Here is a 17,331-nt window from a genome sequence, read left to right as displayed (position 1 = left end):
AGAAGTTTAGTGGTATCAGAAAGGTCTTAAAAAAAAAAAAAAAAACCTTCTGCCAAAGCTTCACTTCCTTTGGGATCAATTCACAGTCAGATGCATATTGCTGCATCTTCGTTTGGCATCTATACATCCAGTCAGCCTAGATCAGGGAAGGCAGTTCTATAGTGCAGATCAAAACACCAATAAAATCACTTCCAAGAACTCAATTATACTCAAAAAAAAAAAAAAAAAATCCAGCCAAAGAGTTTACATGCCCAAATATGGAATGAAAACTTCATGCAAGAGCAAATGCAATGCAAGCACGACGCAACCTCCACTTAAATCGCAAGTCTCATAACACAAATGCAATGGAAGCACAAAGACCATGTGTGCGTCACATTTGCGGTAACATTGCGTTTGAGTTTACCATATTTGAATTTACATTGCATTTGCACACCTTCAGCTCTTCTGAAAGAACAGATTACAATGGCGAGACACTGGGAACGCCATCTCCACAACCGAAAATTTTAAGTCCCCCTGAATCTGTTGCAGCCCCTACAGAATGGTATATCCACCTTCATATAAGTGAGGTAGTGAAAATGTATTGATCCCTTCGGTTGCATTGTGTTAAGAGTTTCTGCCAGAGGAAACAAGATGACCAGAAATAGTCCAATATAAAAGGTCAATAGTGTTGGCTGCAATTGTCTACATCATCATTTATACCTTGATTGTATGGCCACCAACACTTTAGTTATTTCCAAGCTGGCATTAGCATTGGTGTAACGTGCAAGTCACCTTGAACTATTTGCAGTCTTGAGGCGATATTTAATGCCAGATGAGAGGGCAACAATCAGGACAAGTTAGCAGGAGCAGCTTCGGATTTCCATTAAAGAACTTGGCATTTCAGGGCTTCAATTTTAACCTTAAATCCCAATTCTATTAACCCTTTTTCAAGCATAGAAGAGAAATAAAAATTTCTAGACCATCAAAGAAATTAGAAACCACAACAGCATCAAGGCAAGACCAATGTTTATTTTCTATTTTTCAGTAACATTGCAGCCAAAGAGAAAAAAAAATAAATAAAAAACTCTAAACAAAATCCATGAACAGATGGAAGACATGTCTACACTGTTACTAAGCAGGAGTTGGGTCCCAAGATCTCAGTGAGGCTATTGATCCAATAAATTAGAAAGCATGGCCATTAAAGTGCATTCATTTTTGTGCTGGGATGAGGTCATCGATGGACTGGCCCTTCTCTAGACGCTTCTCCATCTCGACTAGGAGTTTCACACCATCAACCACCATCTGAACCAGTTCTACTTCAGAGAAGCCCAGACGATCAGCATTTGAAACATCAAAGACTCCACCGACAGCTGCAGTGTCAACACCACCTTAAGGAAAAGGAGAACAAAATGTTACACGAGTCTTCAGAAGTAATGCACCACTTTTCCATTGATGCAGCTTAATATTTAGACAGTCTTCCAGTGTGTGGCTCATAATTCTATGCTTTAAGATCTAGTACACCTCGCTAAAAGGTAAAACTTTCTTTTAACCAACATTCCATGCCACATGAATAGTCCTGCCAGCAACAATTCCAAGGAGGCCTCTTCACTACAGCCGTCCAAATGGAGTCCTTACAGCCTGTTGTGAGAACAATGAGGTTCTCCAACCTCATACAAGAAGGCATTGACCTAATTCTGCAGGTCATTATGTATTCCTAAACCCCCCCCCCCCCCCCCCAGAGTATGCAGGATAAGTGTAAACTACATGTACTGTACCTTAGTAGTTGTACAAGAAAGATCTTGACCCACATGTGTTCACATTTGTAACCAAGTTACCTGTTCCTCTCTTTTGCAGTCTCAACCTCTTCAAGATTTCACCAAACTTTTCATTTTTGCTCAGATTTGGCAACTTAATGTGAACTCCAGCACGTAGACCAGTTCCAAGGTTGGAGGGACAGGTCAGGATGTAGCCAAGGTGCTGATTCCACATGAATTGGTAGCCCTTGTTCTTGAACAGTGACTCGATCTGAAAAGGACATCAAGTTATTTTAACTTCTGCATTTTGTCCCTCAAATATAACAATTATGAGGAAGCCATTGGCCAATTTAAATTCCAAGTTAACATGGCTGCTTTTCCATGCTTGTACAGATTGTGTACAACACTACAGTCCATTTTCTGCTTTCAAACAGCTACTTATGATTATGCTTCACCTACAAGGCTATGGTCCACATTTATCAAAACCAGTGCAAATTGCACTATGAGCAGGTTGCATCTGATTCATGCGTTGTGGCACCCAAGTGTGCACCATTTTATTTTTGTGCACCACATTCATGCTGCAAAATTGTGGCACAGACAACTGTAGCACACGGTCTGACCAAGCACCAACACACCCCTTTAGGTGCACATTTCTTCTGTCTTGGACACAGTGCAGCCATGACAAAACTGCCGAACACTTTAAAAATACAAGTACAAGCAGTTTGACTTTGCACAGAAAAGAACGTGCAGACAAAAAACTGGCACAAACAATAAATGTGGGCCTATATGTTTATTTTATATGTGACTTGAGGAGCCTACAGTTCTCATACAGTAAGAAGCTTACTAAAGACTTAAAGGGAGCCCAACAGTACACACACACACACACACACACAGCTTGGTCACTTACAGTTGTCAGGCCATCACAGAACCTCTTGAAGACTTCCTTCATGTTGCCACCTTTCTGCATAGAAATCACACGAAGATGGTCTTCTTCATTGATCCAGACCAGGAAAGTCTTGTTGTCATTGTGCCTTTAAAGTACAATAGATACACAATACAATGAATCTCATACTTGTATAGCAGGAACTGATGCAGATACTAGACTTTAGATCAGTAGCATTTTACCAACATGGTGCAAATATACCTGGAAATATTCTGGATAAGGAATCTAAGGTTGTTAAAGTTGTGATACGGATCTAATCTAAGTAGGGCATGTGTAATCTCAGGGGTCCATTGACCACCATTAAAACTCCTAACTTGGCAGAGCCCATCCAGTGGTGGGAAGTATTAAAGCTTTTTTTTTTGATCTGTGGAAAGTCAACTTAAAGCAGCTGTCTGTCTAGGTCTCTCATTGCAGCTCTGTTGCTTTGATTACACAGAGTTCTAAACATCTGCAATCCCAGTATTACAGGAAAGGTGGAAGAATGCAAATACTACAACCCACCACTAACCCCATTCCACGGTACAGGTCTTGGAAAGTTTTTGGACATGTCAAGGTGCAGTTAAAGAAGCTCAGATTAGGCCATTATCCAGGCTTTAACCGGCTTAATGTGACAGCTAGCAACAAAGACAAGGGATTGTCATATTGCAGTCTTAACAGACTGGCAAAATGCTGGTTATATTTATACTATGGAAAATAAAGTGTGCATGAAGACCCAAACTATGCTTCGTGCAAGCATCAGCTGGAATGAAAAATGCACTTATACTCCAGATATGCAGCTGGACCTTGTATTCTAAATGAGATCATATAGCAATGTACTTTATAGGATCATAGGTGAATGGGTGGTTGTCCCTAATCACCCAGTTAACAAGGGGCAAGATACCTACCAGATACCTCTAGCATCAGGCCAATCACGGGCCATACCAGAGGCCAACAGGAGAGGGGAGACAGGCTTGTCAAAGAGAAAGTGATCATCGATAAGCTTCTGTTGCTCTTCTTCAGTCATGCTTTTGAGGGAATAGTATTTGCCTTTCAAGTCACCATCCAGGCTAGCGAGAGCTGCGAATGGGGGAAAAAAAATAAAATTTTATATACAAATAAATATCATACGAGTCAGTTTACTTCACCAAAACTAGAAAGCTGTTTATATGGAAACTTGCCCCTCCACCAATTGTGTAACCTCAGTCCCACACATTCACAAGTATATTTAACATCCCCTCCTTCCCACAGGAATACAAACGTTCATTCAGCATTAATCTATGCTCCAGTACCACAAGCCACTAAGCAGTCTGTGGGGTTACAGGCCAAAAGAAATGTCATCTGCTCTCCAAACATACAGGTGAAAAACCATAACTCAGCCATGTACCCGTGACATAATGGGTTTGTTAAAAGGAATAAGATTTTCCATTTGTTTTAGAGAAATTCCAATATTACTTGAACATTTAAAGCCAGGGATTTGCACATAGAGTCTTCTGTGCAAATCCATAGCAGAATCAAGACAGGAAACTACATGTAGCCCGTCCCTCATTAGTAAAACATTGATGGATAGATGTCAGGTGTATAGACCACAATTATGTAGTATACGTATGTTGAATAGGATCATGACAACACTTGAAAGAGGAATCAACGCAAGAAAATTGCTAAAATCTCAGTTTGAAGTCCTTTTTCTGCAAGAGTCTTCACAAACAAAGCCCATAGTGTCCCTTCTTCGTAAATAAAGCAACACATTGATCACCACAACTAGACCAGAAACCCACAGCTTACTATGAATAAGGGGTAGTATTAGTTTAGGGGAGGACACACACACACACTTTGCAAAACCTAAACCTGTCCAAAGCTTTTCCAAATTCTGCAAGCGTAACAAAAGTTAGTTTCTTCATGCATGGGCATCACTTCTGTACTGCAGTGGCTGACACCTCCATTAGTAGGCGCCTCTCAACCACTGTCTGAAGCGTCCAACATCTTTGATGAACCCTTTATAAGCCCTCAGAGATTAGATGCTGATGACAGGCTATGCAGACCTAAGGCTGTTAAATTTACCACATAGGCTATATGTTACTTCTATATTCAAGCCCGACAGAAAGTATTTTTTTCTTACTGCGAGCCAAGTCACACTTCATTACCATATACAGCCAGGTATTCAATACGGTGCGTTTGTAGGAAGGAACATCCTTAAAAGGTCTGCTCAAGCACATTACACCAGAATCGGATCCTCCAAACTCAATGAAATTAAATACTCTCCATAGAACAGAGTTATTCGGCTGCCATCAATACAACATGTTCCGGCATCTCTTACACTCATGACCCGCTTAGGGTTTTGTCTTATTTACACGATCCGCTCATGGAAACTTTGTAATTAAGAATGTGGAAGAAATACCTTAAGGAAGCAGAACTTCAATTAAAGCAAGGCTCATTATTATTTATTCACAGGAGAAAGATTACCTTCAACGGAAAGCTTCTCAATGGCTCGTCTTTCCCCACGGCTACAGTGAGGTGGAAGGCAGAATCCCTTGATGCTTCTGCCAGTTCTAACACGTGAACTGATAACATAGTTTGGGTCAAGGTCATCACCACCCTAAGGAAAAAACAAAAAACAAAAAGAGTTGGGTCAAATCTCACCATTGTAACTCTTACCAATACGACTTCTATTCATATTGAATTGCCTTTTGTGGCCCCAGCTTGCACCTTAGAGTTTGGTAACAAGTCCCAATATGTCCAGAAAGGTTCCATACTGGCCTCAAAGCATGTATGGTTACCAGGACCAGCACTAAGCCCAGAGTGCTGGGGGGACCACACAAGGAATCCATAGGCTGTTTGGGATGATAAACAAGGGAATATTTTAGGGAACAGGAGACTGTTAGTGTTTGAATTTCTAATGCCGCCACAGGAGTTTACTGCAAAGTGGCCCACTGAGGCACTTGTCCAGGGGCCTCCTGAAACCTGTAGCCGTCCCTGATGGTTACCCTCAATTTTCACCACCCTAAACATCATATAGGCAACCATTATGCTTGGTGGGTGCGCAAGTCTTGTTAAGCTTTAGATGACACCACCATACCCTCATCTACCTACAATTACTTTCCCTCTAATGCAGCAATACAAGATGCAAGTGAATACTGCTCACCTTCAGGTTTTCAGAGTTCAGGTCTGTTTTGTGCTGGTCAGTAGGCTTGTAGCCCCCATGTCTGTCCTGAATGATTGGGTCAAAAAGCTCCTTAAACACTTCGTAACACTCTTCGTCCCCAGCGACACATCCCACTGTCATAATAAAAGGGTGGCCTACACAAGTACAACAAAGTCTTCATCACGCATAGCACAAATTCATTAAGCCCCTTAAACCCATCAGTTAGGAGATACTCAACAACATTAAGGACAATGTTATACAGTTACTAGCCGTGTTAGAAGGAAACCTACTGTAAGTGGCTATAGTCATCACCCAAGACATCAATGGAGATTTGCACAAAAACCCAGAGAGCATTAGATACTTACACAAAAAGGTGTACAAATTATATATTGATAGATTATGAATGCCTACTGTAATGACCAATGACAGAAACCATCCATCATAGCCCAATTAACAAGATTAAAGGATTTTTTTTTTTTTTTTAAACTCAGCTTGTAAGGTGCAAATAATGACAATGCAGATTAAAAGGAAATTAATCCTGCACGTATCTTGTCTAATCAAGGATGGTCAAGAAAGACAAGTCTAGAAATTGTGATGTCACCTTCATGTAGGGGTGGGGGGGTGGATGGGACATAAGTGTTAAACGAGTTAGTAAAAGACGTTTACTTCACTTCAAATGTATTGCAAACATGCTCTGTAATCCAGATTAGGCCAGACTACATTGCTATTTTTAGCACAGGAACATTGAAAGTAGACCCATCACTGAGGCAGCCATCTTGAGTAATTTGTTTGCAGCCCAGTCACCAAGTAATACTATTCCATGCATCATATCCTGACACTGCAGTAGCTGCATCAGATATGGATTTCCCACAAAATGGCCGCCTCTTCTGTGTGGAGGTCACAGGTGAATTTATAGATCATGCTGAAACACGCATTCTGATCTTTACCAGGATTGTCCACCCCAGTCTGTTACATCATCATCCAGAGTGAAGGGAATCCTGCTTCTCAATTTCTTGTAACGTTAACACTTTGGTCATGTGATTGTTGAGATTACGAAGGTCAGAAAGCCTAAAAATGACTGGCTGGGTCATTTTGAGTTTACCAGAGAGAACAAACACTGTACAGGTTAAGGTTGGTTCCCCTTGCCAATGAAAATGCCACAAAATTTAAGAAACGCTACGTTTCAGGAAAAAAAAAAAAAAAATCATCACATGTCCGTCAAGAACCTGAATACATGGTTTGAGAGTTTCCCCTAATGAGGGTGAACAGATGGATGAAAGGACAGAGGGAGAGGTTGAAAGGATGAAACGTTACCTGGGTTGTCAACCCCAGTTTGAATGACATCATCCACTGTAAATCCACATGGAGTTTGTTTGCTCCTCAGTTTTTCATACAACTCCTTTGTCAGCACCTTGGCCATATGATTGTTGTGTTGGCTCAGGTCTGGGAACTCATCATCCACACTGTACTTCAGTTTCACTTCATTGTGGGAGTTGCCGAAAGGCATGATTGCACTTTTCTGTAAGATTATGGGGAACAAAGGGTGAAACTTTCACAAGTCCATATATGACCTTAACTATGACCTTGGATCAGTTGGAAATGGAAGCCATTGTAGTTTGTGGAAAGTTGTCCGTATTGTTATGCCTCATCTACCATCATCTCCAGCTTAGACTTACCTTTCCAATTGATTCAAGGTTTATGGTCAACAACTGAACAGTTAACCTGGCAGCCTGCCCCTCCACCAGCAAATTGTCCTTGTCCAATGTGACATTCTAATTACATCAGATTAAGGAAAAACCTGGGTGACCATAGATTGGACTAGGGTGACACCCAGCTTTCTCTATACACCAGACAAGAAAGGTCTTGTGTTTGTTACAAATTTAGTGCCCCAGCCTGGAGTATTCATTATAACCCGGGCTGGCAACATTGACACAGACCTGCAGATACAATAAATAGGTGATAGGAATTTAAATGCTTTTCAAATCACTAAATATTAAAAACATATCATTTTGGGGACAAAACATGACATATCTTGCTGGCAAGGTCAGTCATGTAGTATAGCCCCGATTTAATGATTTAAAAGACAAAGGCAGATTCAGTAGAACTACCAAATACCTTTACAAAATAAATAAAATATAGATGCAACACTGCAATAATCCCCCCCCCCCCCCCCCAAATACTGCTGCTGGCCCTGAGCCCACTGCCTGCACCACTAGGACAAGGAGTACCAGTAGGGGGCAGCACAGACCTGGGACAGGGTGAAAAAAGAAAATCTAGCATTAACCCTTTCACACACACAATATTCCATGTATAGACATTCTGTTTGCACAAGGCTCCCTCCCTCCTTAAGAGGCTGAGCAGCAGATTCCTGCAGATGGGGGGTGATAGTCTGCAGGGAATCTGCACAAGTCTTAGCAGCAAACAAACTGAAATCCACAGAAAAAAAAAAAAAAAAAATTATGAAGGAAAAAAAAAAATGCAGCTACGCCCCAATGTGTATGAGGGGCACATGAAGGACATGCGCTATTCCCTGCAGCTCCCCCTTACTGTGCCCCAAGAACTTCCCATCACACTCGGGGCCCCCCCAATACATGGACAGGTCCCTGCTTGCACCCCAGGGAATGAATGGAGATCGCAGCCAGAAAGCAAAGCATCTGCACCGCCTGGCTTAACCCCTGCACCGCCGGATCAGCCCCCACAACATTGCTACAATGTATCCAGAATAACATCCTATGCATGAGCCTCAGACATCACAGGGGGACAGGGAGGTTACTCACCAAGTACTTGTGTTACTGGAGGCAAAACAATTAAGGACCCTGAAAGACTTCAGGACCAACAACTCCCCAGACCTGAGGGATGTGTGTGAGAGAGGGCTCCCAGCTCCCTTATATAGCAGTGGCAGGGCAGGCAGCCATTGGCTGATATTTATATTCCATTCATTGGATTGGTAGGAGGGCAGAGGGAAGAGTCCATTATCAGAGCTGGAGCTGCCTGCACACAGTGATGTGAGTCCTCGGGCAGTGCAAGACAAGCAGACACTTGGAGCAGCAAATATTAGGGGATTCATTGATGTGATGGGACACAAACATATCATTTTACACAAAAAAAAGGCTCCTCATAAGATTTTGTGGTGCAAGAGGACGAGGTCACAGGTTATGCAATGTGTGTGTTAAAGAATGTGACTTTTTACCAAATTCCAAAAAAACATAAAAATGGCAGAATTTATATTTATGCTTCATTGTGGAAATATACAAGCAATTGACTACAACCGCTTAACATGCGCTCTACATTGACTCATATATAAATATGAGGAGCATTTTTCTTTTGCATAGCGCATGCGCAGGTAACTTCGGCTTAGGGAACGGTGGGGTGCTGCTATTCGAGTGTGCTCTGTATAGTTATGAGTCTGCACACATGTATAGCAATGCCAGGAAGGCAGGGCCCGGGGACAAGAAGGTAGACAAAGACAGTAGAGGCTACTGGGGCGTGGAGTAGTCTTTTCTCCCGCTGCCCAGAGAGGCTACTCCACTTCCCAACAGCCTCTGCCAGAAATTAGCAAATTACAGTATAAGCTGTTTGGTTAGTAGCCCGGGGCCCAAGCCTTCTGGGGGCCCATGGCCACACAAACCTCCCACCAAATCTTATACTGAGAAGGACCGTGACCCATGAAATCCTTGTACATCTGTTCCTGCTCTCAATAGACACGTACATAAAAGCAATTTCAGGACCTTTAAAGGTTCTCCAAAGGTCTAGGGCCTATGGCAATCTTAATCCACCCATGTAATAAGGTAGATCCCATGGTAGGTTGCCACTATCTGACTCATCTCCATGCTGTCCTTGTCTAATCTAAGGGTTTTGTAGCAGCAGAGAAAAAATTATATTTGACCAGGGCCGGGACTAGGGGTAGGTGATCGCCTAGGGCCTACTGTGCGGCTGGCAACGTCCTAGAGTGAGAGAATGCAGGTAGGTGAGTATTATTTTTTTTTTTTTGCATGGCTGCCTCCAGGGGGTAGGCAGGTTGGCTATATACTCTAGGGGGGGATGGTTGTATACTCCAGGGCGGGGCAGGCTATATACTCCAGGGTGGGGGCAGGCTGACTATATACTCCTGGGGGGGCTGGCAATATACTCCATGAGGGGGACTGTCTATATACTCCAGAGGGGGGCAGGCTGGCTATTTACTACAGGGGGCAGGCTGGCTATATGCTCCAGTGGGGGGCAGGCTGGTTATGTTCTACTGGGGGCTGGCTTTATACTACAGGGTGGCAGGCTGGCTATATCCAACAGGGGAGGAGCAGTTTGGCTATATACTATGGGGGGGTGGAGGTTGACTATATACTCCAGGGGGGTGAGTCTGCTATATACTACAGTGGGAGGTAGGCTGGCTATATTCTATGGTGCTGGCTGGCTATATACTACAGGGAGGCAGGCTGCTATATACTACAGGGGGGCAGGTTGGCTATATACTGTGGGGATGGCTGGCTATATACTACAGGGGGTTGGCTATATACTAAGGGGCTGGCTGGGAATATACTACTAGCCAGCTTCCTGGCTATATACTACAGGGGACAGGCACACTATATAATGAATAATGAGGGGACAGGCTGGCTATATAATGGGGGGCAGTCTAGCTGTATACTACAGGGGAGAAGGCTGGCTATATACTACAGGGGGGCAGGCTGGCTATATACTATGGGGGGCAGGCTGGCTATATACTACAGGGAGGGCAGGCTGGCTATATAATATGGGGGTGGTTGGCTTTATACTACAGGGAGATCTGGCTATATACTACAAAGTGGGTAGGCTGGCTATATACTACAGAGGGGCTGGCTGGCTATATACTACAGGGGTTAGGCTGGGTATATACTACAGGGGGCAGGATTGCTATATAATGGGGGGAAGGCTGACTATATACTACAGGGGGGCTCTCTGTCTATATACTACATAGGGGGCAGGCTGACTATATACTACAGGGGGCTGGCTGGCTATATAATAGGTGGACAGGCTGACTGTATACTACAGGGGGAGTTAGGCTGCTAAATACTACAGGGGGAACGCTGGCTATATACTACAGGCGGGCAAGGTGGCTATATACAGTGGGCTGGCTGGTTATATACTACAGGGGGGCAGGTTGGCTATATACTACAGGGGGGCTGGCTATATACTACAGGGGCAGGATGGCTATGTACTATGGGGCTGGCTAACTAGATACTACAGAGGGGGTAGGCTGACTATATACTTCTGGGGGCTGGCTATATACTGGTGGGGCAGGGGACTGGCTGGCTGGATATATATTGGCTGGCTATATACTGGGGAAGTGTTCTGGGGCTACTGATTTAATGAGGGATAAATTATATGGTAGTATATGTTATAGTATATTGATGGGTTAGCGTGTACTATCTGTATATGCAGGGGACACATTGTGGGGAACTTAGCTGTTATCTAGGGAACATTGTATTAACTGTTATTTTATTAGAGAAGGAGTTTGGATATGTTCTCCAGAGGCCACAGTCACCTGGGTGGCAAATTCTGCAGAAATAAGTCACAGCCTGGAGAAGTTTCCATGATGTTCTCTACTTACCTGATGGAGAATGATTGGCAACTACAGGAAGAAGAGCGGGGTGGACTAAACCAACATAGACACAGAAGGAAACAGTGGCAGCCTAACAGTTAGTTGACAAAGGTTTTGTAAGCCGAAACACGTTCTGTCTGTACACATATGACTTCTGATTAATAAATCTATTGCAACGAAGCAAGATGTGAGTGCTGGGATATTTCCTTCTAAGTTTGCTTGGCGTGTATCTCGCCTGTCCTCTTGCACCACAATTACGCGGAGTGCCGTCCCTACTTGTGTTTTGGATTCTAACAGTTAGTGATGTCTGTGCCCGAGTGCAGCCCCGACATGCAGTATATTTAATGCTGATATATATCGATGTATGTCTAAATTAATATTTGGAGTATAGTATACAATAACAATCGTTATGATGCAACAATGTGAAGGCTTTTTTTATTTGCGGCAAGTGTAAACGTTTTCAGCCACACTTCAGCCTTTATCAAACACATGTAGCCGCTGGTAGGAAGAAAAAACTTCGTCCGGAGCACAGATATGAGGTAGCACAGTCGTGCCACTTAGATTCCGGTCCCAGGTGATGGCTAGTGTCATCTTCCGCGGTGGTCCAGGGGGTTCACTGACCTTGAGCCCTGACACCGATCTCATGCATTTCAGCGGAAACGCATATGCAATCGTGCTAAGGGTGATATCACACGTTGCGTTTTTGGACCGTTTTAAAGCATGCATTTTTGGTCAGTTTAAAACGCATGCGTTTTTGAATGTTTACCATGCGTTTGGCTGCTTTGAACCTGTTTATCTTAATTTCTAGAAGTGTAGGCAGCTGTTAAACAGATTAAAACCAGCCAAACACATGGTAAACAAAAAAACGCATGCATTTTTAAATGGAGTAAAAATGCATGCTTCAAAACAGTCCAAAAACGTGACGTGTGGCATCACCCTAGCCCCTCTCCATTGTTTTTGAATTGTGTTTCAATTCTAGCACCTTGTGTGAACACGGCATCAATCTATCATTCCTGCTGCATTGGCTTATAAAAATAATTTACATGAATTTCCCTGGATAAAGACAGTAAAGAGAAGACTTTAATGATACTGCAAAGGTACCAAATGCACTACTACATTAACACACATTGTTTACATGATGCTCATTCCTGATTATTTGTGCTTCTGTGTAAACCTGCATGCGCTCAGACAAGCTCCTTCCCACCGCCTTTGAGTTACATGTGAATGCAGCCTTAGGCCAGTGGTGGTGTTTTTGTTGTGTTTTTTTGGTTGCGTTTTTGTATTCTTGAAGAGCGCATCATATTTGCATATTGGCTTTTTCAATGGGTTTTTGGTTAAAGTGTCTTAACCTGGCGTTTTTGTCCCCTGCGTTATTTCCCATTGTGTTTTTCAAAGTGGTTGCGTTTTTGAAAGCGCATGCGTTTGTAGTCTGCGTTTAAAAAATGCATATAATGACATGCATAAACAGCTTGGAGATAATCACTGTGTTTTTACAAATTCCAAACATTTGAAAAACCCATACGTAAACCGAGTGTGGTCGGTCCATCAAATCCAACCAGTACACAGTTTATTTTTCATGGAACCGACCACAGTGTAGAGGATGGGACTCCATGCATCATAGTGATAATTGCAGCATCATAATTACAGCAGGGAAGCAGGCACTCCTTGTACCATAGGTCTTGAAGTCCCATCTTCTGCATTGTGGTCTGTCTGTGAGATCGAACCAGTGCAACTAACCTCCATCTAATGAGATTTTTACCTTTGGCACTAGGTAAAGATTGTACACAAATGAAGAGGCAGGACAGTGTTCACAGGACTGAACGACATAAAAAAATGTTAACGCTATGTAAACTTTGAAAGTCAGTATGGCAAAAGGACAGAAATGGACCACATATGGCCCCCAGACATTTGGATTATGCTGTTTTATTTGGTATGCCCAGTATTCAGTATGGGGCTTCCCACGTTTCTCAAACTCCCTTGAGCTTAGTGAGGATACATTAAGCATAAATAAATTACGAACTGATTCATTTCTACCAGAAAAACAAGGATTCCAAGAGTCAAGCACAAAGGGAATGGTCATTAAATAACAATGGCACAATGTAAATGAACATTATGTCCTTATCACCATATGTACTAAATTAATTGCTTTATTTTTTTCTTTAAGTTAGAAACAAAAAGCTTAAACCAAAACAATTTTTAAACGGTTTGATTTTTTAAAATATTCACTTGTATAAGATTATGAGTCCAGCCATTTTTACTTGGCCGCTGGCTACAGTGTGCATAGGGAGTTTGCATCCCATGCCACTGCGAACGGGCCCGTGGGTGGAGGGGGCCTGCTCAGGCAGATGCAGATCATTGAGGGAGGCCTCTGAAAATTAAGATGTGCGTTCATCTTAAAGACACACATACAATTGATGTATCTCGTGCTCGATTAATCATGCTGCATGTGTCCCCCACAAGAAGCCATGGGATCCTGGGCACTTGGGATCACCTACTTAGGTAAGTAATGATTTCTTCAACTTCAAACAGTATATATACAAAAAATTTAGTGCCCTAGGCAGACAAGTAAAATTGTGCCCCCCCCCCCCACACACACACACACTACATCCACGCTGTAAGATAACAGCAAAAATACAGTGGAATTAGGTCCAATCCTGAGGAGAAAAAAGAATGGTGCCCTCCCCCATCAAAAATCATTAAAAAAAAGGCCAACTGCTGTAGGGCTACCAGCTGTATAAATAGCACACATAAAAATATGTACCTCCAGCGAAAATACTGTACATATAAATTTATACCTGAAATTAATATAGTATACGTATAAATATGTATCTGCAATGAATGTAGCAAGCATATAAATATAAACCCTTAATGGTTATACCAAACACATAGATACCTGCAGTGACTACACCAAACAAATAATGTTTACCTGTAATGAATATACAGCACACATAAATAAAACCTCCACATGTAAATATATACTAGTAATGATTATAATGCACACATACATACATTACCACTGAAAAGTTTTTGGGTCACTTAGAAATTTTCTTATTGAAAGAAAAGCACATATTTTTCAATGAAGCTAATTTTAAATGAATCATGAATTGTGTATTTGTACATTTGATAGGGGCCTCTGTCCCCATACTGTAGTAGGCCCCTGCCAGAGATTTTGATAGTACTAGATGCCATTGTCAGTGAAATGCAGCACCTCCATGTCAGAGATTCACAGGCTGCTATACCGTGTCGTCGTCTGCTGCCTCAGCACTTCCCCCCTCCATCTGCCTACTATTATCTCACAGCAGCAGAGAAAGGAAGGGGGGAAGTGCGCCTCACAGTGTAACAGAAAGGAAATGAGCAACACAGAGGGGCTCTGGTAGCGCCAGTTTGTTGTGGCTAGTCTGTGTGGATTGTGTTACATATGTTTCTACCCTGTTTGGGGAAATAATGTAAAGATGACCTTTGACCTCCTCTACTACAGAGTCTAGTATAGTTATCCTTTTTTCTTTATCTCCAGAGTTAGTTTTGGGACACAATAGACTAATTAGCCTCTCCATCGAAAGGTAGACTGGTGCAGGCAGCCTGGCATGTTGGATGCCAAAACCATTGCCAATGATTACTTGGAAGGTGATGATGCAAACATTTTATTTTCCCAAAAGGATTTCATCGTGCAAATGAAGGTCATTAAAAAATAAATTGTACTCAACGGAATTTGCTTCGTGGATAGAGGGGGTATAGTTTAGATAGGAGATATTATAGGACCAAGTGGACGAATCCTCGCACTTCTTACCTACCCCCCCTCTCTTTTTCTTCCCCTATTGTGCTCCCTCCCTCTTTCCCTTCCTTCACCCCTAATGTGGTTCCCGATATGTGTTTGCTTTATGTGGGTAATGTTGTTAATCTTTTAGTTATGTTAATCAAGTTATAGTCCTTTAAAACTTCTTTCTTTGCATCTTAATATAGAGGTGGCCTTTATTACAGCAGTAATATTAAGTTTCATGAAACGGCTATTCATATTTCTCTTAGTTGTACCTCCAGATGTATGACATTTGTTTTATATACAATAAGATATGCATACTGATTTAGTTTGCACTTGTTCCAATGATAATACTTTGAACGTTGTTATCTGTCATTTTCAATAAAAGTTTATTGAACAGAAAAAATAAACTGTAAATTTCTATATAGCTGTATGTCTATTGATCTATATAAAAATGTTTTTATGTTATTTAGGAACCTGGGGGCGGCAGATAGTGCCTCTGGTTGCTACAATGTAGAGACTATAGTGTAAAAGAGATTACAGGGAGCACAAGGTTGTTGTAATGTAAAGATAATAGTCAGGCTTCAGGGGTAGTGGACCCCCTGGACCACCGCGGACAATGACGTAAGCTGAGACCTGGGACACGACGTAAAGCGGTTTGGACTTGCTGCAGCCGTGGTACCACCAGGTCGTTCCACAGGTGTGACTTTGTCCTTGGCAGCCAATAACCCAAACTCGGCTTATACTCGAGTAAAATAAATATAGGTTTTACCAGGTTTTTGTGGTAAAATTAGGGGCCTCGGCTTATACTTGGGTCGGCTTATACTCAAGTATATACGGTATATCAAATGTAGTTTTCTTAATATTTTTTTAAATAAAGCTTTCCTTTAATAAGATAACATTACAAAAAATGTAGAAACAAACTTTACAGGAAGCAATGATTTTACAACACCAGAAAAAAACATCTCACCTTTCCCCTTTGATATTATTAGCACAAGTATGAAAAACATGAACTGCCTAATTCCTGTATTGGTTTGGAAAAAGCAAGTCACGGGCTATTCCTAAAGAGGAAGCATAATAGTTTATAAGGAATATATACTGTATATGATGTACTGTTCATTTTAAATAGGTATTTGAATGTACTGCACAATTTCCAATTTCTGTGACTTGTGACTTTTGGGATGTGGCGATACCTGACATGTTTATGATTTTATTTGTTTATTTTTATATCAGTTCCAGGTAAAGGGGTGTGAACTTTTAGTTCTTTTTTTTTTTTTCATTTTTCAGACTGAATGTAAGAATTTTAGGATGTAAAAAAAAAATCTCATGGTCCAGCCAACAACGATGGTCTTTCAAACCTTTATTGAAACATCTTCATTTATCCACAGTGTCATTCCTTAAATCTATAATTCCTACGCGTTTCAAACGGACTAGCCATTCTTAATCATGGAAAATACTTTAGGATGTACGATAGACTGCCCTCCTACCAGCAGCATAAATAGCACACATAAAAACATGTGAAAGCATGTGGGACACATTTACTAAGGGTCGTGCGCTGCACTTTTGTTGGACTGTGCACAGTCTTCTAGGCTAAAACGGCTTGCACAGGTATTTAAGAAGTGTCTGTGCTGCTAATGTGTCGCACGCAACCCTTTTGTGGTGCAGCTGCGCTGGCTTCAATGCTACACAAATTAGGGGGTGTGCCAACTGATTTGGACCGTGCGCCACATTTAACTTGAAATTGTGTTGCACGCCCTATGTTAAAGGTGCACCACACAAAAGGTGGTGAGCTCTGTCGGGCCAGTACAGGGAAACGACAGATTGATTATTTCTGGCGCACAATGTTAGTGAATCGCCAAACCCAGTATTATACACGGAAAGAGCACTTTTAGTGCAGTTTCCGACTTTCTAAGCAAATGTGCCCCATTGTAATAGATCTGCATAAATGACATAGCCTTGGGTCTTATAAAGATTGATTTTTTTATTCAACAATAAATGTAAGACATCCCCTGAAAAAATAAGACCTAGCGCAATGGTGGCGAACCTATGGCACCCGGGCCATCGCCCCAGCACACCAAACAGGACCCAAAGAATCTTCCTGCAGTTCCAAGCAACTTAATAGATGCTGCTGCCAGTCATATTTTGATACTAACTTTGTTACTTGGGACTGTAGGAAGAGGGAGAATGAGTAGACAGGGACAAATTATCTGT

General features: G+C 42.0%; 1 protein-coding gene across 1 annotated transcript; it reads right to left on the bottom strand.

Annotated features, from left to right (window-relative positions):
* Window positions 1-988: 988 nt before the first annotated feature.
* CKB (creatine kinase B) lies at window positions 989-8,719 on the bottom strand. Its single transcript, XM_072115955.1, has 8 exons — window positions 8,572-8,719; window positions 7,109-7,313; window positions 5,795-5,949; window positions 5,116-5,248; window positions 3,561-3,732; window positions 2,641-2,764; window positions 1,815-2,004; window positions 989-1,367 (listed from the first exon to the last, which is right to left on the bottom strand). Exons 2-8 carry the CDS (start codon window positions 7,299-7,301, stop codon window positions 1,189-1,191), a joined length of 1,146 nt encoding a protein of 381 aa, XP_071972056.1. The 5' UTR covers window positions 7,302-7,313; window positions 8,572-8,719; the 3' UTR covers window positions 989-1,188.
* Window positions 8,720-17,331: the final 8,612 nt, after the last annotated feature.

The sequence above is a fragment of the Engystomops pustulosus genome, chromosome 7 (genome assembly GCF_040894005.1).
Source record: "Engystomops pustulosus chromosome 7, aEngPut4.maternal, whole genome shotgun sequence".
Lineage (NCBI taxonomy): Eukaryota > Metazoa > Chordata > Amphibia > Anura > Leptodactylidae > Engystomops > Engystomops pustulosus.
The sequence above is the reverse complement of the archived record's forward strand: the minus strand, read 5'-3'. Positions and strand labels throughout refer to the sequence as shown.

Bases quoted from the DNA above. Each gene is read 5' to 3' on its own strand.
- CKB (XM_072115955.1), bottom strand. From the start codon at position 7,301: ATGCCTTTCGGCAACTCCCACAATGAAGTGAAACTGAAGTACAGTGTG. The intron at 5,950-7,108 runs GTAACGTTTCAT...GTACTTGTGTAG, and splicing joins AACTGGGGTTGACAACCCAG to GCCACCCTTTTATTATGACA. The intron at 5,249-5,794 runs GTGAGCAGTATT...TTTTTTCCTTAG, and splicing joins TGAACTCTGAAAACCTGAAG to GGTGGTGATGACCTTGACCC.